Genomic DNA, 23,419 nt, shown 5'->3' with positions numbered 1-23,419 from the left:
TTGATTTTGAATGGAGAATGGCTTCTGAATGAAATGGTGTGGAGGCCAAAGATTGACAGGCCGAGTAGCCAGTGAGAAGGTATATTTTGGAGCTGACAAATTGTAAACAGAGGTCACAACACTGGAAGTATATTAGCCCAGGGGGCGTGGCTAAAGGATAGTTCTAGAATGTGATAGAATGTGCAGTGTGTGTGAGGAAAGGTTCTCTCAAAACTCTCCAAATCTTGCAAGCAAAAAATTAAATAGTTTAGGAGCCCCGAAGCCAAACATCAAATATTAACTCTTGAAAATGTGAATGATTGTGCCCCTCGCCCCAGATTCACGTATCGCCACCAACATCACCAGCGGCGTCTATCATGACAGGAGGAACGTAAAAGTCTCAAGAAGCCATATTTGAGAGCCAAAAGAAAGTCGGCCATTTTGGTTTCCATCAGCCATGTTGAAGTCAAAAAGGGGTGGTACTTGAACAAACTCCTCCTCGGGACTTTGACCAAACTTTGACCTGATGGCTCGCCACACAACTTTACACATTTATAACACAGCTCCACAAACTGAGATTGTACTCAGAGTTGGTACAAATGATGATGATGACACCCTGTCGTGCAGAATGGGTCAGTACCTGTTGGTACCCATTGGTGGTGGGCGGAGCCTGGCGGCCAAAACTGCCTCTCGCCATCAACCATCAAATTGTCTTTACTTCTGTTTAGATGATGGGATCTCCTTGCAAACTGATATGAGACCTTTAATTCGGGGTCTGATCATGACTAGTCATTGATATCAACACAAACATCGCCCGTTTGTGGTGGAAAATGATAACAGTCATAACTTCCTTCCACATGCTCCAATCTTCCTGTTTTGTTTATTTATAGTGGGTCGAGATCATTGTCATTAAACATCCTGTACGCAAATACAAAATGACTTTTTCATACTTGGCACATTTTCTAATGTCACATATTGTTGTTTGTGTTGCACAATCTTGTCAATCTGCTCAATAAGGTTAAATTAAAATGTAATACAAGTAATAAGTAAGACTTTATTTTCACACTTAAGTAGATTTGTTTTCAGGTGAAAAAGATGCTACCTCACTAAAAAGATTGTTTAACTATTTATTTTCCATGAATTAATTTACATCCAGAACACACATTGTTAAATTTCTTAATATATTATAATCATGACTATAATTGAATGTAAGTTTGTGTAAAATAGTTTCACACAACAAAGTGTGAATACATGTTGTAATGTGTGGGGTTGATTTATAATTGATTTAATACAATTAGGTATGGAAAATGCATTTTGTTTACTTGCCAACTATACTTAATATACATATTTATATAATGTCATGTAATAGGACTTCAACATTTTATGTTAATGAAAGTTTATTTGCTAGCCAGTTCTACTTCTGAGTATTTTATTTTTTTATTGAACAATTAAACATACATAAACAATGTTTAGACACATTAAGGTACTTTCAATACAATATGAGTCAATGTTTTTTCAATATTTTACTCAGCAATATAAAAAACATCACATTAAATCCAATCCTCTTACAAACAAAACCCGTTAAAGAAAGTAATAGTAAATCCATCCATCCATTTTTTACCGCTTATTCCCTTTTGGGGTCGCAGGGGGCACTGGCGCCTATCTCAGCTACAATCGGGCGGAAGGCGGGGTACACTTGAGAGACAATTCGAATAAGATTTAAATAAAATGTATATAATTAAATGATAAACTTTTGCTTGAATGTGCTTATTTAAAACGACTTAATATATTCCAATAAATATAATAATGTAAGTGTTTTTCTATTTTGTACAAATCTTCTAAGATTGAATTAATAAATTGAAATCATTAACACAATGTGAGGATTTGGATTTCACTTTAAGAAAGAGACTTTTGTTAAAGAGAGCAAATGTTTCACACTTTTTAAAATTTGATATAAATTCACGACACGATCGATCCACACATGCGTGAAGTTACGTCACTTCCTGTATTTTTTTACAAAGGAGCTCCTGCGACGTCACGTTCTGTGATATTTCAATTTTTTATTAATGTTTTGTATGTAATAGATTATCTAGGAGTAAAGGGGAACAACAATAAAAACACGTGGAAGGGTAAATTTAAATAAATCAGGCAGTAATATCGCTACAATTTCTAGCACTTTCACTCTTGTCATTGCAATGAATGTCGCACGGGGGCGCCACTGAACCCCAACATTAAAGCTTTGTTTGATATACTTTGAATTTATTTTTTAAAAACAAGACACTCGTTTATATCACATTGTTATTCAAATGAATATTACGTAAAAGAAAAGCATGGTAACAGTGACAGCAGGCAATATCTTATATAGAGCTACCTCTTCGTCCGCTCAGCTGTGACGTCATTCCCAGCTTCCGGGGTAAACGGAAGACATCAGAACAGGAGGAGAAGGAGAAAGAAGTGTGCAGGACGCTAATAAATCAGTTTTATTTGTTATCCAGTTTGAAATATACATCTGTGATTCATTATTTAAGGATAAAGTGGTCTGGATGCGCTAGAAGCACTGTGCCGCTTCTCGTGCTATCTTTGCTTGTTAGTTAGCTTAGCTGGCTAGTTAGCTTAGCTTGTTAGCTGCTAACAGAAGACACAGAAATTATCAACACATCGCTAAGTAGAGATCAAGTGTGAGAGTAAAGTGTTGTGATTGTGTGAAAATGTGCCACAGAAGGATAGCAAAGTATGAGGAGGAACTTTGTCCACCAAAAGAGGAGAAGGAGCGACAACATCAACTACTGGACGCTGTTTTCAAGAAACATCAAGTTGTGTTACACAGAACAGGTTTGTTTACTTCTTACTCTCACATCTTTACCAACTTTACATTTCATTATTAACACTATGCTTAATATATTGTGTATAAGAAGTTGTGTTGTCTTGTGAGGATGATGCATTCCGTCTGCTACTTGCAACGTGGTCTTGCAACCACGTGGTTGTCTGTGTTCTGTGGAATGTAACTACTAAAGATGAGTTACATATCCCAGTCCATTTGTACTACAAACTGTCAGTGGTGGAACAAGTCAGAGCCGGGCCGGGCCCCATGACATGGCCCCTAAACCCAAATAATAAAGGTAACTCTACCATAATTTTATAACACACAATCATCTCTGGGCTTACTACAAACAATCTCTAACCAGGTTTTAAAAAGTTTGTCCGCCATTTTTGCTTAAATTTGCATTTCCCGACATTTACTTGTTTTCTCACGTTCACCACAGCATCAGCCCTTTCACAGGATGTAGAACAATTATCAAAGGGGATCTGATTTTTTTTTATTTTGCCTGTCATTCACAATCCATATGTAAGACAATAACATGTTTTTATATTGTATGCATTCTAAGTCCTAAACAAACATTAGCAAAATCTTGACTATCCTAATTCTAACAATGGAGTCAATGAGAGCACCTCTATTCTGCTCACTAATAAGAATTATTTGATCAATATAATATACCCAGAAGTCATTTTTTTAAATGCTATCTCTTTAAAACATGCTGTAAAAATGCATATCCTCTGGAAATATGTCTTATAATAGCCACAAACTGGAGGATACATTTTAATTAGGACACATTTTAAATAAATAGTGTAAAGGTTTTATGGAATTTTCCAGGGTGTACCCCGTCTTCCGCCCCCCTGTGAATCCAAAAGGGACAAGCGGTAGAACATGGATGGATGGATGGGACATTATAGACAGGCCTCAAATTTTAACTTTTTAAGGTCAAGACAAGTGTTGCCTTAAAGGAGGGTTCATATTTTAGGGCACCAAGGCAAGTTAGAAGGGCACCAAGGCAAATGTTATTTTCTTTCCAGTTTGTTTATTAAATGTAGAATCGCTCACATTTATTTGTGCAATAAACCTTTCGACAATTTTGACCCGTACTTTGGGTCAAAGCATTATAATTGTGTAAATGCATCAATAAGTTCTTTATGCTTGTTTAAGGTGCTTTTTTTTAAAAAAACTTTATTTTGTTAGCGCAGTCAGACCTATTATTGTGAAGGGGAAGTGTGTTGCTGTTCTCAGAACGATGTGTGGAGGTGAAAGTTGCGACTATTGTCCTGTTTGTATATTATTCCAACATTGATGATGTCGTTCACAACACAAGCAGATGAGATGTGTTGTGCGTTTATGGATTTTCCCTGCTAGCTTTAGCTTCGTAGTTTAGTCGCTATTTTGAATGACAGCGTGTTTAAAGGATGAATGAGTGGTCCAGAACACATTATTTTCCATCCATCCGTCTTCTTCCGCTTATCCGAGGTTGGGTCTTGGGGGCAGCAACCTAAGCAGGGAAGCCCAGACTTCCCTCTTTTTCCAGCCACTTCATCCAACTCCTCCCTGGGGGATTCCGAGGCGTTCCCGGTCAGCTGCAAGACATAGTCTTCCCAACGTGTCCTGGGTCTTCCCCGTGGCCTCCTACCGGTCGGACGTGCCCTAAACGCCTCCTGACGGAGGCGTTCGGGTGGCATCCTGACCAGATGCCCGAACCACCTCATCTGGCTCCTCTCCATGTGGAGGAACAGCGGTTTTACTTTGAGTTCCTCCTGGATGACAGAGCTTCTCACCCTATCTCTAAGGGAGAGACCCGCCACTCGGCGGAAGAAACTAATTTCGGCCGCTTGTACCCGAGATCTTGTCCTTTCGGTCATAACCCAAAGCTCATGACCATAAGTAAGGATGGACCTTTGAGCGACCGATAAAGAGAGCTTTGCCTTCCGGCTCAGCTCCTTCTTCATCACAACGGATCGATACAACGTCCGCATTACTGAAGACGCCGCACCGATCCGCTTGTCGATCTCACGATGCACTCTTCCCTCACTCGTGGACAAGACTCCTTGGTACTTGAACTCCCCCACTTGGGGAAATATCTCCTCCCCAACCCAGAGATGGCACTCCACCCTTTTCCGGACGAGAACCATGGACTTTGGAGGTGCTGATTCCCATCCCAGTCGCTTCACACTCTTCTGCAAACCGATCCAGTGAGAGCTGAAGATCTTGGCCAGATGAAGCCATCAGGACCACATCATCTGCAAAAAGCAGAGACCTAATCCTGCTGCCACCAAACCAGATCCCCTCAACGCCCTGACTGCGCCTACAAATTCTATCCATAAAAGTTACGAACACAATCTGTAACCAAGGGCAGTCTTGGCGGAGTCCAACCCTCACTGGAAACGGATCCGACTTACTGCCGGCAATGCGGACCAAGCTCTGACACTGATCATAGTGGGAGCGGACCGCCACAATAAGACTCTCTGAGCACTCCCCACGGGACTTCCCGGGGGACACGGTTGAATGCCTTCTCCAAGTCCACAAAGCACATGTAGACTGGTTGGGCAAACTCCCATGCACCCTCAAGGACCCTGCCCAGAGTATAGAGCTGGTCCACAGTTCCACGACCAGGACTAAAACCACACTGTTCCTCCTGAATCCGAGGTTCGACTATCTGGCCTAGGGTCCTCTCCAGTACACCTGAATAGACCTTACCGGCAAGGCATTATTTTCCCTGACAAATGTTGCTTCTCCTAAGAATGACAACATTTCTCTTACATTTATGTCAATTTCCCTGATATTGTGCAATGAAAAGCAGATTTTGTTATATTAGCCAGTTCTGTGACACCGGAAGTCAGTGTTGAAATAATATGCCTTATTTTTTTTGTTGAGTTCAGTGATTATTGATTGGATTATTACTTTGGGAAGGTCAGAGAAGAAGAGTTGTGGTCTTGTGAGAATTTTCTCATAAGTCACCTGCTAATGTTAGCCAGGTTAGCTGCTCATGTGTGTTGGAGTGGAGACGGCTGAGGGGAGTCGTGTATGAAACAAGCTCAGCTTCCTCATGAACATGACATGATGATGTCACATAAGGACTACACGCCTACACTCACACAAGAATGGCAACGTTTGGGCCCCCAGACCCGCTTTATTTTTGTCTTATTGAGGCAGCGCTTTTTTACGCTTTTGGACCAAACGAACGAAGTTTGAGAGCCGCAGCCGGAGAAAATAAACACACAGTGTATCCATGACTGCAAAGTTCATTGACCGTTTGTTTGATTGACTGACTAATGTTTTAATACCTCCGTTTTAATACCTCTCACACAAACATGCTTGTGGGGGAGTTTTCTGTGTCTACGTACCTTCCACACATGCGTACACCCACCGGAGTGACATTTGTCCAAGTTGCACCATCCCCACATTTTTCAACCTATTCAAACCATTCCAACATCAACACATTCCACTCACATATATTATATATTAAGGTTTATTTGAAATAGGGACGGATCCAAAAAACCTAGACATCTGAAACAGTTATCCAATGTATGCATCATAGTGTTTGTAGCCAAAACTAATTTACAACACTTGTCCCCAACAACAACAACAACAACAACACAGATCCAACATCATTAAAACAAGAAAATGAAAATAAGACAAAAATGAGTCGATAATAATGATAATAGAAATAATACAAAGCGCAAACTAGATAAAAGCCAATAATAATAATAACAACACAAAGTGCAGGCTAGATAAAAACCAAAAGGTAAAAATTAGAAAAAACTAAACATGGGAACACGATTGCTGCTCAACTAGCCATAATTTTGTTTGTTCTTTGAAAGTGACAAGTGCAGTTATACTTTTCAAAGTGTCAGGTAAAGAGTTCCATAGTTGTGGTCTTTTTATTGAAAAGGCAGTCTGGGCAAAAGATGTTCTACGGAATGGAACACAACAGTTGCCTTTTGACATTGCTCTGGTGGTAGATCTGGTACCACTTTGCAGTCTTGTAATGGCCTTGCAGAGCAATTGGGGAGCAGAGTTATCCAAACATTTAAAAACCAGTTTGACTGTATGTAACAAAATACAATTGGTAAAACTTAAAATATTGTATTTGGTTAAAATTTGGCAAGGTTTTCATCCATCTGGGAATTGCCCAGTTTTAATGGAAATATTAAAATGTGGTTAAAATTTGGCAATGATGATATCGTATTCTCTTCTTGTCTAGGACTTTCAAGGCCCGGTAATAAAGACACTCAATGGTCTTGACTGCTGACTGGGACCATGTAGTTAAGCCATAAGATATGTGTGAAAGAATCATTGAATTCATAAAAGTAAAAGCACAGCTGAGAGTTAAGCAGTTTCTTATAATCTTAAAACAGCCTAGGTTGGCCTTCAGAGTTTTACACATTTTCTTAATGTGACTTTTAAAATTCAGCTGATAGTCTATGATTATGCCCAAATATTTGACTTCAGGTACTTGTTCAATGACCTCATCATTAATTTTTATATTCAGGTTTTTTTGAGGTTGCTTTTTTATGGAGAAGCAGACAGTTAGTCTTTTTAGTGTTCAGGGTTAAACAGGATGATGCCAGCCAAGATGCTATTTTGTCTAATTTAGCTTTTCAGCAACTAGAGTACAGGTCTTACCAGATGTATATATGACTGTGTCATCCGCATACATCTGTAAATCTATATCTGTGCATACATCTGGTAGGTCATTGATGTATAGACTAAATAGTATCGGTCCCAAGACACTACCCTGAGGTATCCCTGCTTCAATTTTGCGGAAGGAAGATCTCACATTATTAATGGTGACACATTTTTCACGGCCCTTTAGTTATGACTCAAGCCAGGACAATGACTGTTTGAATAAGTTGAATTTACAGTAGTTAGTTTTGAAGTTAAAATGTTATGATTGACTGTATCAAATGCTTTTTTTAAGTCTGAAAATTCTGTCCTTTGTCAAGGGAATGTTTGATCTTTTCAGTTAAAAAACAAGTGGCAGATTCTGTAGAATGGTTACGTCTGAGTCCGAATTGCAAGGGATTCAAATAGTGATTTGTCTCAAGGTGGTGCATTAGTTGTTCCGAAACAATCTTCTCCAGGACTTTAGATGAAACTGGAAGAAGGCTGATGGGTCTATAGTTAGATGTTAATCCAGCATCACCAGATTTTAAAAGTGGTATTACCTGTGCAGTTTTCCATCCATCTGGGAATTGCCCAGTTTTAATGGAAATATTAATAAGACGGGTAAGAGGCTGTATAAGGATGCCGCTATTTTAAAAAATAAAAGCTGTGTCTAGGTTATAAATATCCTTTGAGTATGTGGTGTTTAGGTCATGTATGGCATTTAAGACAGTTGTCTGACTAACCTCCTTGAGCTGAAATGAGCTGTCTTGTTTATCAGGTATGTCTGTTGTTTGATCATCATTAGTCAGACAGGAAAAACCAGAGGAAAGGTTTTTGACGGATTCTATAAAGAATTCTTTGAACTCATTTGAGACTTGAGTACAATCAGTAATGATTTTGTCTCCTACTTTAGTTTATATTGGGTTTGGGTGGTGTTACCCTCTGGGTTTAATAGGTTGTGTAGTAGTTTCCAGATCATTTTACCATTTCCTTTGGCCTCTAAAAGCATGTGGATGTAATAGTTTGATTGGGACATTCCGAGCTGTTTAACTACTTGATTACGTAAGTCTTTAAATATTTTCGAATCTGTCACTACGAGTTTTGATAAAAGTTTTTGAGGCATAATCTCTTATTTTCATTAATTTCCGGATATCATAATTTTTTCGCTTTCTAATATATTGATCAATAATGCGTCCGATGGCAGACATTAGCTGATTACAACAGGCGTGTACTTGGCCATGTTGTTGGAGCTCGTCTCAAGTAAGACCCTTTAATTCGTTTTCAAATGCAGTTGTTGATTGGTGAGGGATCTCAAGTTTAAAAGTTTTCTGATCTTGACTTTTAAACCTCGTCAGACGTTTCTTTGTGGGTTTTCTTGCAGCTAATGTCAGATTATCATCTAACAAGCCGGTAACTAGATTTTATGATTCTGTCAGGCTTGTTTGTGAAGATTAACTCAATTAGTGTCTGAGTGTTTTTAGTGATACATGTGGGGTTTCTATCTTCTGACTAAAGTCATGTTTGGATGTGAAGTGAAGTGAAGTGAATTATATTTATATAGCGCTTTTCTCTAGTGACTCAAAGCGCTTTTTACATAGTGGAACCCAATATCTAAGTTACATTTAAACCAGTGTGGGTGGCACTGGGAGCAGATGGGTAAAGTGTCTTGCCCAAGGACACAACGGCAGTAACTAGGATGGCACAAGCGGGAATCGAACCTGCAACCCTCAAGTTGCTGGCCCGGCCACTCTACCAACCGAGCTATGCCGCCCCATGTGAGTTCTTTTATTTTTTTTCTGTAGTGTTTGTCTAGCCAGTTTAAGTTGAAGTGTCCGAAGACAGGTACTTCACTGTTATTCTTAAAATTCTTAAACAGTACATCTAAGTCTTCGCATAGCATTGCAGCGCACGCAGATGGAGGGCTGTATACCACCAATACATTGAATTGCATGTTTTGTGATAGTGTGACATTGATACATAAACATTCAGTAGATATATCAGCAGTCAGGGGAATTTCCTTTGCATTAAGTAAGTGTTTGACATATATCAGTACCCCCCCCCCCCCTCCCCTTCCTACAGTTCGGTCCCTTCTAAAACATTTATATCCCAGAACACTGATTAAGCTGGTTAAAATGTTATCATGCAGCCACGTTTCACTTATGCATAGAAAATCAAGATTAGACTCGGACAGTAATAATCTGATTTCATCACACTTGGGAACTAGGCTTCGTATGTTTATGTGACCTCCCAAAATACCCTTGGGTTTCACTTCAGGATCCCAAATCACTTTAGCAGGATTAACAGTATAAAAAAGCAGTCTGTTTCTGCTTCGTCTGTGCTTGTGTTTGGATTGTTCTTTTTTCACCTTTTATAGAAGCCAGGCGGTGGAAACTGACACATTGACTCTGAAACAAAAAACGGATCGAGTCTGTTGCCGTGGCGCTACCGTTCCACATCCAGTGGAAATCCTGGTTACACTTACAAACGTTGCTTGGCGAGATCAATGACGAAACCTTACTTCGGGTTCAAGGCACGAAGGAAAAGGAAATACACTTTCAAACCAGAGCACTCGCAGTGAGCAAACTCGACCACAAGATGGCGTCATAACAGCGACAACAATGCAGAATACAGATTTACACTGTAAACAACCTCATCTTTTCTCCAAGCTTATACATCAGTAACTGACATTAACATCACAGGGGGCGCTGGAGCCTATCCCAGCTGCATTCAGGTTAAAGGGAATTTATCACAATTTAGATTTTAGGCCATATTGCCCAGCCCTCGTAAAAAGTGGTCTTCTATTCCTGTGAATAATGTTGTAAAGAGCAATGTGTTTGTTTTCAGGCCAATTCATATAATCACTTTTTATTTTAAGTACATGTAAACTTACTGAATGCCTCATGTGACTGAGCAAATCTGGACATTTCTCAAGCATGTTTGTCATTGTGTGTCCTGCAGACGTCTGTGGAGAACAACGTCTGCCTGAAAAAAAGGAGAGTAGCTTCAGGATGGTGAAGGAGGATCCTTCAAAGAGGAAGACCAGGCGCCACGGACCCTCTGGCGTCTCCTTTTCCTCTTTGACACAGACCCTTCCCTGTAAAAAGGAAGAGGAAGACTCACTGACGCCCCACATTAAAGAGGAAGAGGAGGAACACAACATCAGTCCGGAGGGAGATCATCTTGAAGGACTGGAGGAGTTCCCAGTGACTGGTGTCCCTGTGAAGAGTGAAGATGATGAGGTGAAAGGTGAAAGTGAGGAGAGGGGAGGGGGGGAGCCTCCAAGCAGCAGCTCAACACAACACATGACAACAGAAGCTGATGGAGACCACTGTGGAGGATCACAAGCAGACAAGCTCTTAGCTCCACTATCAGATAGTGAGGACACAACGTCACACTCTCCTGACACTGATGATGAAGACTCTAAAGATGATAAGACATGTCACACTGACAACACTCACTTCACTTCTTCTCACTGTCACAAAACCTTTAAATACCGTCGTAATCTGAAAAGACACATGAGAATACACACTGGAGAAAAACCTTATGTCTGTTCAATCTGTGGTAAAGGTTTTGTTGAAAAGCAGAGTTTGAAAAAACACACAATATTACACACTGGTGAAAACCCTTTTATCTGTTCAATCTGTGGTAAAGGTTTTGTCGAAACTCACAAATTGAAAGTACACATGAGAACACACACCGGTGAAAAACCTTTTTCTTGTTCAATCTGTGGCTTATCTTTTTCAAGGAAGCAACATTTGAAAGTACACATGAGAACGCACACTGGCAAAAAACATTTTTCCTGTTCAGTCTGTGGTAAGGATTTTACAAATGGTCACAATTTGAAAGTACACATGACAACGCACACTGGAGAAAAATCTTTTATCTGTTCAATCTGTAGTAGAGGTTTTGTTCTAAGTAAATATTTGAAAGTACACATGAGAATGCACACTGGAGAAAAACCTTTTTCTTGTTCAATCTGTAGCTTATCTTTTTCAAGGAAGGAACATTTGAAAGTACACATGAGAACACACACTGGCAAAAAACCTTTTTCCTGTTCAACCTGTGGTAAAGGTTTTACACAAAGTCAGAGTTTGAAAATACACAAGAGAACACACATTGGAGAAAAACCTTTTTCTTGTTCAATCTGCGGTAAAGGTTTTACACAAAGTCAGAGTTTGAAAGAACACATGAAAATACACAGTGTAGAAAAACCTTTTTCTTGTTCAATTTGTTGTAAAGATTTTTTAAATCGACAGTCTGTAAAAGTACACATGAGAACACACACTGGTGAAAAACCTGTTTCTTGTTCAATCTGTGGTAAATGTTTTACACAAAGTCAGGATTTGAAAGTACACATGAGAACACACACTGGCGAAAAACCTTTTTCCTGTTCAACCTGTGGTAAAGGTTTTACACAAAGTCAGTGTTTGAAAAGACACATGAGAACACACACTGGTGAAAAACCTTTTTAATGTTCAACCTGTGGTAAAGGTTTTACACAAAGTCAGTGTTTGAAAGTACACATGAGAACACACACTGGTGAAAAACCTTTCTCCTGTTCAACCTGTGGTAAATGCTTTGCACAAAGTCAACATTTGAAAAGACACACTAGAACACACACTGGTGAAAAATCACTTTCCTGTTCAATCTGCTACAGAAATTTTGGTGACCGATCAAACTTTGAACACATGAGAAGACACCCAGGAGAGAAAGTGTTGAGTTGCAGTGTGTGTGGTGAAAGATTGTCTTCTAAGTAGCAGTGTAAGAAACACAAGTGTGCTGGTGAGAACAGCAGCAGCAAATGAAACTGCAGGATTTGAAATAAACTGTCCAGACTTTCATTTTGACTTTCTAACATCATCAGCACAACATCAATCAAGTACATGCATTAATGTACTTTTATTAAATATTGAACAAAATAATTTGACCGAAAAGGTGAGTGTAAACAGTACAAGACATATTTTACATACAAAAAACATTTTATTTGTATATATATGCATAATACAATTTTAAACTTATTCATAATAGTTTTTTATAGGCGTTTGAAATATTGAAGAATTACATTTTTTTTTATTTTTAATTGTTAACAATCCCATAGATTATCACCTTTATATGATATACATATGTACTGGTTCACATCTGAAACATCTTCTGGACCACTTCAGGAAGCATATTATTTACTTTATACATCATCTGAACAGTTGTCTTTTATACAATTTTAAAATGTGTGTCTTTATGAATCATTTGTTGGGTCTCTATAATCCATTTTATTAATGATCTTTATTACTCTGCTTCACGGTGGCAGAGGGGTTAGTGCATCTGCCTCACAATACCAAGTTCCTGCAGTCCTGGGTTCAAATCCAGGCTCGGGATCTTTCTGTGTGGAGTTTGCATGTTCTCCCCGTGAATGCGTGGGTTCCCTCCGGGTACTCCGGCTTCCTCCCACCTCCAAAGACATGCACCTGGGGATAGGCCCCTCCCACCTCCAAAGACATGCACCTGGGGATAGGCCCCTCCCACCTCCAAAGACATGCACCTGGGGATAGGTTGATTGGCAACACTAAATGGTCCCTAGTGTGTGAATGTGAGTGTGAATGTTGTCTGTCTATCTGTGTTGGCCCTGTGATGAGGTGGCGACTTGTCCAGGGTGTACCCCGCCTTCCGCCCGATCGTAGCTGAGATAGGCGCCAGCACCCCCCGCAGCCCCGAAAGGGAATAAGCGGTAGAAAATGGATGGATGGAATTACTGTCTTTTGTAATATGATGATTGTGTTGTGATTGTTTTATATGTATGTCCCCAGACCTTTATGCAATATAAAAGTGAGAGAAAATGGCTGAATTGTTTGTGGAAGGATGGTTTTGTTTTTACTTACATTTGTGGATAAAACAAAAACTCCTATTATTGTGTTTTAAACATTTTTATGGTTGTTTTTCTTTTTAACATCCCCAAAACAATATCAATATCAATCAAAGTTTGTCTTTTTAGGCAAAAGCCAATATTGTACATCATCCTACATAGATTTACTTTGCATACATTCATAAAATAAACAGTTTATTTTGTTTCCCAATCACAGAACGAACAAGTGTTGTCTTCAATTGCAATTCAATATCCTAAAAATGATTTTAAGTGGTCAATTCCGGGGTTGTTTTTTTTCCAAAATGAACCCCTTTGCCTTTGGAAGAATGGAAACTTTCAAGTTCTATTTTTTTTAATATACTATTGAAGAAATAGTAAATAATTACAAAAGATGGTATGCTGTAATTAGAATGTTTTTTACAAAAGCCTTTTATTTTTAGTAATTATTTTTATTTGCAGGTTATAGTTAATGAAATCTTCAATTCATAAAATACTTTTCTCAGTCAATAAGTGCATAAGCGACCAAATGCCTTTTTCAAACCATTGCTGTACAAAGATGGATTTGTTTCTCATTTTAATATAAGAACAATTCCATAGTGGAGTATTGTGTGTGATGAAGTTGTGTTTGTAAATTAGTTTCCAGTACAACAACACTACTCTAGCCTTGACTGGAGGGCAAAGCAGGTCTAAATAGCAACCGGCTGATTGACAGTCCAGGTGTGGCCAGGTGCCAATCAGCCGCATCTGAGGGGAAACAGCTCTCAGAGAGACAAGCAGGAAACTGAACCAAAATAAGAGCGCTTACAGGAAATAAAAACAAACACAGAGGACAAAACCTAACTAAACTGTCAGTGACAAATTTGACACATTTATTAAAAAAACAAAACTTCTATTTGTTAATATGAAGGTGAGAATGTAACAAAGACCAGCATATGTTTAATTGAACTGTTTACAAAAGTTTACAATTCAGAAACTATTGATAGAAGTGTTTCATGCTTGTATAAGAAATCATATTCAACTTTATATATTAAAACAAAATGGGAGAAGGAAGGAGGGATAACTACATCTGAGGAAGAATGGACAATAAAATGGAGATATCAATGGACTTGTAGCAGCTCACCCAAGTGGAGAGTTTGGCTGGGAAAGTTTTATTCCACCTTCTCAGAAGTCTCAGTATGATAACAACTCCCCTGCCTGTTGGACAAATTGTGGGAATCTAAAGGCAAACCACTAGCATGTTTTCTGGGACTGCTCTGCCATAAAGGACTATTGGAAAGAGATACACCAAGCTCTACAGGATATTTTCAAATCACCCCTTGAAAGTAACATTCTGTTTTTCACACATCGCACCTCAGGATTGGCTGAAAAAAGAGAAATACTTCATGAATATCCTACTAGTGGTTTGTAAAAAGAGCATTACCAGGAAATGGATATTACAGGAGAGCCCAACTTTGAAGAAATGGATGGAAATCACAATGGACATTTATAAAACACAGGAGATAACAGCTTTTATTATTTATAAACTAGAGATATTTACTTCATACTGGGAATACTGGCTCCATTATGTCACGCCACATAAGCCTGATTTTATTTTTTCCAATTCGTGATTAAACTGTTATTTTTTTTTTAAAGATGACTCCCTATATGTACATAGTTTTTTCTATTTATTTATTTACTAACTGTTCATATTCTTTCATTTTTTTTATTATTATTATTGTTATTATTGTTAATATTACTTTGGTTAGTTTTTTTTTCTTTTTTTGCTAATTTTCTGTGAGTGTTTTGCTGGATTTCAGCAGTTTGTTTTGTTTTCTTCATAGAAAAGTTGCTCTGGGTTTTTGTTCTTCTATCAATAAATATCCCTTTTTTCACTGCACGGTGCCACCTCGTTCTTCTGCATCTTAAAAATAACGAAATGATTGTAACTAGCATTCCCAATTTCCAGTTTTTGGTGAACTCTTGTGAAAAATCCACTCTCATGTTACTCTTTATAGTTAATTCATTTTTAAATTAATAAAATACTAACTGAGTCCTGCTGCTAGTTCACTTTTTGTGGTGTCATTTTGCTACCTGTTTAGGAAATGATATCTTCTTAAATATATAAATAATCTTCCATATTGGCAGCTATAGTGATTCATTTATTCAGCAGAGCAATACTGTTAGGAGCTGAATTAGATGGAACCCAAGGATGCAGAGACATATTGTTTGTAGACAAAATGTATTCTTTTATTCTGGGCGCAAGGAGGATGTAGCCACAAAAACATAAAGCGATGGTGGAGCACAAAAACACACCATAAAAACTACTAAGATAAATACCAAAACTAAACCAAAAGCGCTAGTAAAGACTGGGAATAATACTGACAGATAAGATAAAAAATAAAAGAGCAAAGTACAAAAATAAATCTCTAGACGAAGCTAGGAAACATACTTCAAGAATGAAGTAAAACAGAAACACAAAATGATAAACTGCAAGCGTTAGTCGGAGCTGGATAAACAGGCAAACCTGCAAGATGCACGAGCAAAAACAGGGGGTTTAGCAAGTGAGACGAGAAGGACAGTCATGCGTGAGGAACAGCAGTAACCACAAAGTACCGGCGCTAACGGGCCGTAAGCACCCAGTTAATAAAGGCACGCTAATCAACCTCAGGTGTGTTGGATTGACCAGCGTCAGCTGCACTCCAGACTGTGGATGAGAGAGAGAGTCAATCTGATGTGCAAACAACATCATGAAACTTCAGTATACCACAAATACAACTTGCTTCCGACAAAAAAGTATACACAATTGCTGTCTTCCTCGCTGATAAAACATGATAGCAACATGCATCTGCTAGCTCAGGATCGCCCCCACTTCTCAGTGTGGTGAGTTGGAGTATCAATCAATCAATCAATGTTTACTTATATAGCCCTAAATCACTAGTGTCTCAAAGGGCTGCACAAACCACTACGACATCCTCGGTAGGCCCACATAAGGGCAAGGAAAACTCACACCCAGTGGGACATTGGTGACAATGATGACTATGAGAACCTTGGAGAGGAGGAAAGCAATGGATGTCGAGCGGGTCTAACATGATACTGTGAAAGTTCAATCCATAATGGATCCAACACAGTCGCGAGAGTCCAGTCCAAAGCGGATCCAACACAGCAATACAGTGCTGAAATCTGTATTTTCAAGGCCTACTGAAAGCCACTACAACCGACCACACAGTCTGATAGTTTATATATCAATGATGAAATATTAACATTGCAACACATGCCAATACGGCCGCTTTAGTTTACTAAATTGCATTTTTAAATTTCCCGGGAGTTTCTTCTTGAAAATGTCACAGAATGATGACGTGTACGCGTGACGTCACGGACTGTTAGGAAATATGAGCGCTGCACACACACACAGCTAAAAGTCATTTGCTTTAACGGCATAATTACACAGTATTTTGGACATCTGTGTTGCTGAATCTTTTGCAATTTGTTCAATTAATATTGGAGAAGTCACAGTAGAAAGATGGAGTTGGGAAGCTTTACCCTTTAGCCACACAAACACACGGTGATTCCTTGTTTAAAATTCCCGGAGGTGAAGCTTTCCTATGGATCAGAGCGGTCAAGCGAACATGGATCCTGACCACACGTCAACCAGCAGTTTTGGGTGAGAAAATTGTGGTAAAAAGTCGCCACTTACCGGAGATCAGTTGAGCTTGTGCCAACCATACAGCTGCCGTCGACTTCCTTCAAATACTGGCCTCAAGACACCCGTGGACACACCCCTCTGACTATCAGGTAATATTAAACTCACTAAAACACTAGCAACACAATAGAAAGATAAGGGATTTCCCAGGTTTATCCTGATAAATGTGTCTAAAAACACCAGAATCCGTCCCAATGCAATCGCCTTTTTTTTTAAACTTGATTTATTTTATTTTTTTCTAATCCGTCGCTATCAATATCCTCAAACACAAATCTTTCATCCTCGCTCAAATTAATGGGGGAATTGTCGTTTTCTCGGTCCAAATAGCTCTTTTTATTGGAGGCTCCGATTAAAAACAATGTGAGGATGTGAGGAGCCCTCACACAGGTGACGTCATCGTCTGCGACTTCCAGTAAAGGCAAGGCTTTTCTATTAGCGACCAAAAGTTGCGAACTTTATCGTGGATGTTCTCTACTAAATCCTTTCAGCAAAAATATGGCAATATCGCAAAATGATCAAGTATGACACATAGAATGGACCTGCTAACCCCGTTTAAATAAGAAAATCTCATTTCTGTAGGCCTTTAGGTCTTATAATCAAGGAATAATGAGGTCACACTGATATTAGAACATTAATGCTAAGGTTTCATCCAGTAGTGGACCGGTTATGTCTGATGATGATGATGATGATGATGAAGATGTATCTGTGCAAGTGAACAATTGGATCCACAAGGGACAACAACCCTTTCCACAGACTACACACATAGTAAACATCAATCTTAGAAGCATACAACAATATATTTGAAGAAGACTTTAGGGTTGAAAGTGAAGATGTGAGGTGAAATAAGTACAAATGCAGCAATAAAAACAAGCAACTCCACTCACGAGTGCTCTAAAGTTCAGTGATGTGTTGCTAACTTCAGCCTTTTTCTTCTTTGTTGATGTTTTGCAGGAGTTAACATCCATGATGTAATAATACTGCTCAGTCCACATTTTGTTAACAATTTTATTCATTCATTCTTTTAATTGGATAATAACATCAATAAAAATGCAATGGAAGAAAATGTGTGAACAAAAAACAACTGTAAATAATAAGAAGTTCTCTCTTTAACAATGAGAAAATAAAATAAAATAGTAGCTACATACATGATATTCAATAAATCCACACAACTTAAAAGTAATTCCAGAACAACATAGAATAACAGTAGAAGATGAGAGGCACTACTACATACAACATCAAATATACATTCATATTAAACATGCTGTGTTTTAAAGTACATTTAGCACAATCACTGCTTAAGTGTATTTAAATCCCTGCAGCTTCCATGACTGTTACACACTTGTGTTTACTGTCCTGACACTTATGCCGGAACATCTTATCACACACAGTGCAACTAAATGCTTTCTCTCCAGTGTGTGTTCTCATGTGTCTGGTCATGGCAAGCTTTGTGGAGAAATGCTTCTTACAAACAGAGCAAGTAAAAGGTTTCTCTCCAGTATGTGTTCTCATGTGCGTGGACATGTTAAGCTTTCTGGAAAACCCCTTGTTACAAAGAGAGCAAGTAAAAAGTTTCTCTCCAGTGTGTGTTCTCATGTGTCTTTTCATTTGCTCATTTATGGAGAATCTTTTGGGACACACTGAGCACGGAAAAGGTTTCTCTCCAGTGTGTCTTCTCATGTGTGTGGTCATGTGTTGCTTTCTGGAGAAACTCTTCTTACAAACAGAGCAAGGAAAAGGTTTCTCTCCAGTGTGTGTTCTCATGTGTCTGGTCATGGCAGACTTAATGGAGAAACTCTTCTTACAAACAGAGCAAGTAAAATGTTTCTCTCCAGTGTGTGTTCTCATGTGTGTGGTCATGTGTTGCTTTGTGGAGAAACTTTTTTTACAAACAGAGCAAGTAAAAGGTTTCTCTCCAGTATGTATTCTCTTGTGTCTTGTAAAATCAGTCTTTCTTTTAAATGATTTCTCACATTGAGAGCAGTCCAAGTGTTTGTTGTTAGTGTGATGTCTCGTATCACCTTTACAGTCATTTTTACTCTCCAAAGGTTTTTGGATGTGGTCACTGTGATCAGAAGAGTGTGACATCATGTGGTCCATGTCTGACAGTGGAGCAAAGATGCTGTCTGGTTGTGACTTTATATCTTCACAATGCTCTCCATCAGCTTCTGTGATGTGTTGACTTACAAGCTCCGCCCCTCTGTTCTCCTCACTTTGACTGTGATGAAGCTGTAAGGACTGAGCTTCATCTTCATCATGAAGCTGCTCCTCTTTAATGTGGGAGGGGGCCTGTAGCTCCTTCTGTCCCACACTGGAGCTCCACTCCTGCTGCTTGGAGGGAATCTCTTCATGACTCTCTGCTGACACCTGCTGGACGTCTGCAGAACATAAAACACAAATGAGGTGTTACTGTATTGAAGTTTGCAGTATTCAAACTATTCACATGTGAGCTAGGCCAAACAGACAGTGATGGGCAAGCGACCTGGAAAATGTAGTAAGCTAAGCTACAAGTTACTCTCCATTAAATGTAGCTAAGCTATCCTCAGAGAATTGTAGCAAGCTACACTACACGCTACACTGCAAAAGTAGCTTGCCACATCAAAGCTACATTTAACAGCATTTCTATCTATTGGCCCACATGTATAATATCAGTGTTAATGTAACTGAGAGTGTACACATGGACCCAGTGAGAGAACTACATGTCTTCAACTCATCACTGAGCTTGTTCCACCACTTAACTCCTAAAACTGTGATACATTTGCATTTTATATCCCTTCTTACTTTACCTATTTCAAAAATCAATATCCCCCGTAAATGATAGTTTTCTCCTCTTAATTGAAATAACCTAAGAATACAAGCTGGAAGACTGTTGCTGTAAACATTTCCACAAACTTCAACACAATATGTTAAATATGGAAAAATAAAAGAATAATATAACTGTTGAGAGGGGCGTGGCCTACGCGTTCCCTGCGGGCGGGGCGTGTGCAGGGGCCGGCCAGGAAGCAGCATACAGGTGAGCAGATACCTCAGCTGGAGCGAGTGATCCAATCACCTGTTCCCTTTATCAGCAGCCTTGGAAATCTTGAGGGGAAAGATGATGAGAGTGACGGAGAGAGAAAGACACAGACGGCGAGATACAGTGAACAAACTGGAGAGCACTGGACTGATGCAGTTGCATGTACTGCCATCAATAAAAGTGTAAATCACTGAGACCGAGTGTGGTGATTCCAGCCAAACAACGGGGGATCTGGGACAGAGACCTTCCACAGTGGCGCCCAACTAAGGAAGAATCCAGGAAAGATGTCGGCACCAAACCCCTTGGAAGCGCTTGGACAAGTGCTGGCGCAAGTATCAGCAGCAAGTCAGCAACAATCGCGACTGTTAAAACGCTAATGGACAAGGCGGAAGCGGGAGGGATGTCAGCCATGAAACGCATGGTAGAGGGGGAGGATCCTCAAACATTCCTGGACGTGTTGGAGGCGTCAAACAGGTGGCCGGAAGAAGAGTGGGGAGCAAAACTGCTGCCGCTCCTGGTGGGGGAGGCGCAGCGGGCGGTGTTGAGTCTATCGGCATCTGCCCGCCTGCAATACACTAACCTCCGTTAAGCCATCCTGGACCGGATCGGCAGCAGCTGACGCTGATTTAGAGCGATGACGCTGGAGCCAGAAGACCGACCGTACATATTCGCCTACCGGCTGAGGGACGCAGCGACCCGGTGGCTGCGGCCCAATGGACAAGATCCAGGTGTGCTGGAAAGCATCGTTTTGGAGCGGTTCCTGGACGCCATCCCGGCTAGGACATGAGCGTGGGTGAGATACCACAGCCCCCCGAGCGTAAAAGCAGCGGTGAGGTTGGCGGAGGAACACCTAGCAGTGCAGAGGGAGGCAACCCCGAGGACGGCCGCAGGATCCACCCCAGCACCCCGGCGTCAACTCGCCCCGCGATGGGGGGGTATGGAGCGGGCAAGATCGCCCGGGCATAAAGACCAGGTTTTCCTGGTGGCCACACAAACACTTACACACACACACGCAGGCACGCACACACGCACACACACACCACTAACGTTGGGACACGGGTTAACAATAAATCTGATGTGTGCATGTTGCAGGTTCCCAGTGCTGCGGCGAGAGGGCTTCCCTCGCAGAGGGCACCTCAACTTCCAGGGTCGGAGTGCTGGGGGTGCAGACAACCCGGTCACGTGCGCAGGGATTGCTCCATGATGGAGGTGCGGCGGGCAATGCGGGTTGTCGAGCCGCCAGCACCCGCCCCCGATCCAGGAGAGACATACTACGTCCCGGTAAGAGTACAAGGGGGTACATATCGGGCAATGGTGGACTCGGGCTGTAAGCAGTCCCTGATCCACCAAAACCTGGTTCGACCCGATGGCTTAACATTTGGGGTATGACGAGACACTTAATCGAGTCATGGTCCAATTCTATTGGCCAGGCCTCCGGGCGGATGTGCGCCGGTGGTGCGCAGCCTGGCCAGACTGCCAGCTGGTGAATCCAGCGGCCACTCCACGGGCACCGTTACGCCCATTATCGCTCATAGAGGTTCCATTCAAGAGAATTGGCCCGAGTACACGGGGACATCGTTTTGTTTTAGTCCTGGTGGATTACGCATCGCGGTATCCCGAAGCAAAGCCTTTGCGCTCTATCTCCGCCAAAAGTGTCGCGCAAGCACTGTTTCAGGTCATCTCCCAAGATGGAATCCCAAAAGAGATTCTGACTGACTGGGGCACGTCCTTTATGTCACGCACCATAAAAGAACTGTACGGATTATTGGGGATAAAAGCGATCCGCACCAGCGTGTACCTGCCACAAACGGATGGACTGGTGGAGAGATTGAATAAAACACTGAAAACAATGAGCCGTAAATTTATGCACAAGAACAAACATAATTGGGTAAATGGTTGGATCCCCTCATGTTTGCGATGCAGGAGGTACCCCAGGCCTCACTTGGTTTTGCACCGTGTGAGTTATTGTACGGCCGGAGGCCTCGCGGAGTCTTGGACGTCATTAAAGAAAGCTGGGAGGAGGGTCCAAGCTCCAGCAAAAATTAGTTACAGTACGTCCTTGACATGCGAGCAAAACTCCACCAGGTGGGTCGCTTGTCACGTGAGAATTTACTCCGTGCCCAAGAGTGTCAGCGGCGCAAGTATAACCGGGGAACCCAACTGCATAAATTCACACCGGGAGAGAAAGTGCTTGTATTGGCATGTGGAGAGGGGCGTGGCCTACGCCTTCCCTGCGGGCGGGGCATGTGCAGGGATTGGCCACGAAGCAGCAGACAGGTGAGCGGATACCTCAGCTGGAGCGAGTTATCTAATCACCTGTTCCTTTATCAGCAGCGTTGGAGATCTTAAGGGGAAAGATGATGAGAGTGACGGAGAGAGAAAGACACAGACGGCGAGATACAGTGAACAAACTGGAGAGCACTGGACTGATGCAGTTGCATGTACTGCCATCAATAAAAGTGTAAATCACTGAGACCGAGTGTGGTGATTCCAGCCAAGCAAAGGGGGATCTGGGACAGAGACCTTCCACAATAACATTCGCAGACATGTCTTATTTGGCATGTTTTACTTTATAAAGAGAAGCAATGGATTTGGATATTTTTCCCTTTACTGTATTTTTCGGATTATAAATCGCTCCGGAGAATAAGTCGCACCGGACGAAAATGCATAATTAGAGAAGGCATTGATTGATTGATTGATTGATACTTTTATTAGTAGATTGCACAGTACAGTACATATTCCCTACAATTGACCACTAAATGGTAACACCCCAATAAGTTTTTCAACTTGTTTAAGTCGGGGTCCACCTTCATCAATTCATGGCAAAAAAACACATATAAGTCGCACTAAAGTATAAGTTGTATTTTTGGGGGAAATGTGTTTAAATAAAATCCAACACCAAGAATAGACATTTGATAGGCAATTTAAAATAAACAAAGAATAGTGAACAACAGACTGAATAAGTGTAGGTTATATGAGGCATAAATAACCAACTGAGAAGGTGCCTGCTATGTTAACCTAACATATTATGCTAAGAGTCATTCAAATAACTATAACTTATAGAACATGCTATACCTTTACCAAACTATCTCTCACTCCTAATCCATAAATCCCATGAAATCTTCTTCCTCGGTGTCACTTCTAAACAACTCAGCCAACTCCAAAGTAGACAATGTGCCGCTTCCTCTTCTATCGGTACGTCTAGGCACTTATGTGAATAAGATAAATAATATTTATTGATATTTTACAGTAATGTGTAAATAAGTTTCACACATAAGTCCCTCCAGAGTATAAATCGCACCCCTGGCCAAACTATGAAAAAGAAATGTGATTTTTTAATCCGAAAAATACGGTATATATTCAACATAATTTATTATCAATTATTCTTCCCAATAATTTAGTTTCATATACTCTATTAATTTCCAATTGATTTAGTTTTGCTTCACAATTTGTCCTTGC

At 40.5% G+C, this 23,419-nt stretch overlaps 2 protein-coding genes across 3 annotated transcripts in view; one reads left to right on the top strand and one right to left on the bottom strand.

Annotated features, from left to right (window-relative positions):
• The window catches only part of LOC133546829 (gastrula zinc finger protein XlCGF26.1-like), a 30,079-nt gene extending 15,414 nt beyond the window's left edge, over nucleotides 1-14,665 (top strand). The window contains exons 2-3 of the mRNA XM_061892661.1: nucleotides 2,699-2,811; nucleotides 10,370-14,665. Of these exons, the coding sequence (XP_061748645.1) occupies nucleotides 10,420-11,883 (1,464 nt within the window). The 5' untranslated portion in view covers nucleotides 2,699-2,811; nucleotides 10,370-10,419 and the 3' untranslated portion in view covers nucleotides 11,884-14,665. The remainder of the gene's footprint in view (nucleotides 1-2,698; nucleotides 2,812-10,369) is intronic.
• A 3,319-nt stretch (nucleotides 14,666-17,984) lies between these two features.
• Nucleotides 17,985-23,419, bottom strand: part of LOC133546834 (gastrula zinc finger protein XlCGF57.1-like) — a 166,566-nt gene continuing 161,131 nt past the window's right edge. The window contains exon 2 of one of the 2 annotated variants that reach the window (XM_061892670.1): nucleotides 17,985-19,322. In XM_061892670.1, the coding sequence (XP_061748654.1) occupies nucleotides 18,253-19,322 (1,070 nt within the window). In that variant the 3' untranslated portion in view covers nucleotides 17,985-18,252. The remainder of the gene's footprint in view (nucleotides 19,323-23,419) is intronic. The other variant, XM_061892669.1, reaches the window with a different exon arrangement.

The sequence above is a fragment of the Nerophis ophidion genome, unplaced genomic scaffold (assembly GCF_033978795.1).
Source record: "Nerophis ophidion isolate RoL-2023_Sa unplaced genomic scaffold, RoL_Noph_v1.0 HiC_scaffold_45, whole genome shotgun sequence".
Lineage (NCBI taxonomy): Eukaryota > Metazoa > Chordata > Actinopteri > Syngnathiformes > Syngnathidae > Nerophis > Nerophis ophidion.
This window is presented reverse-complemented; position numbering and strand designations above follow the sequence as displayed.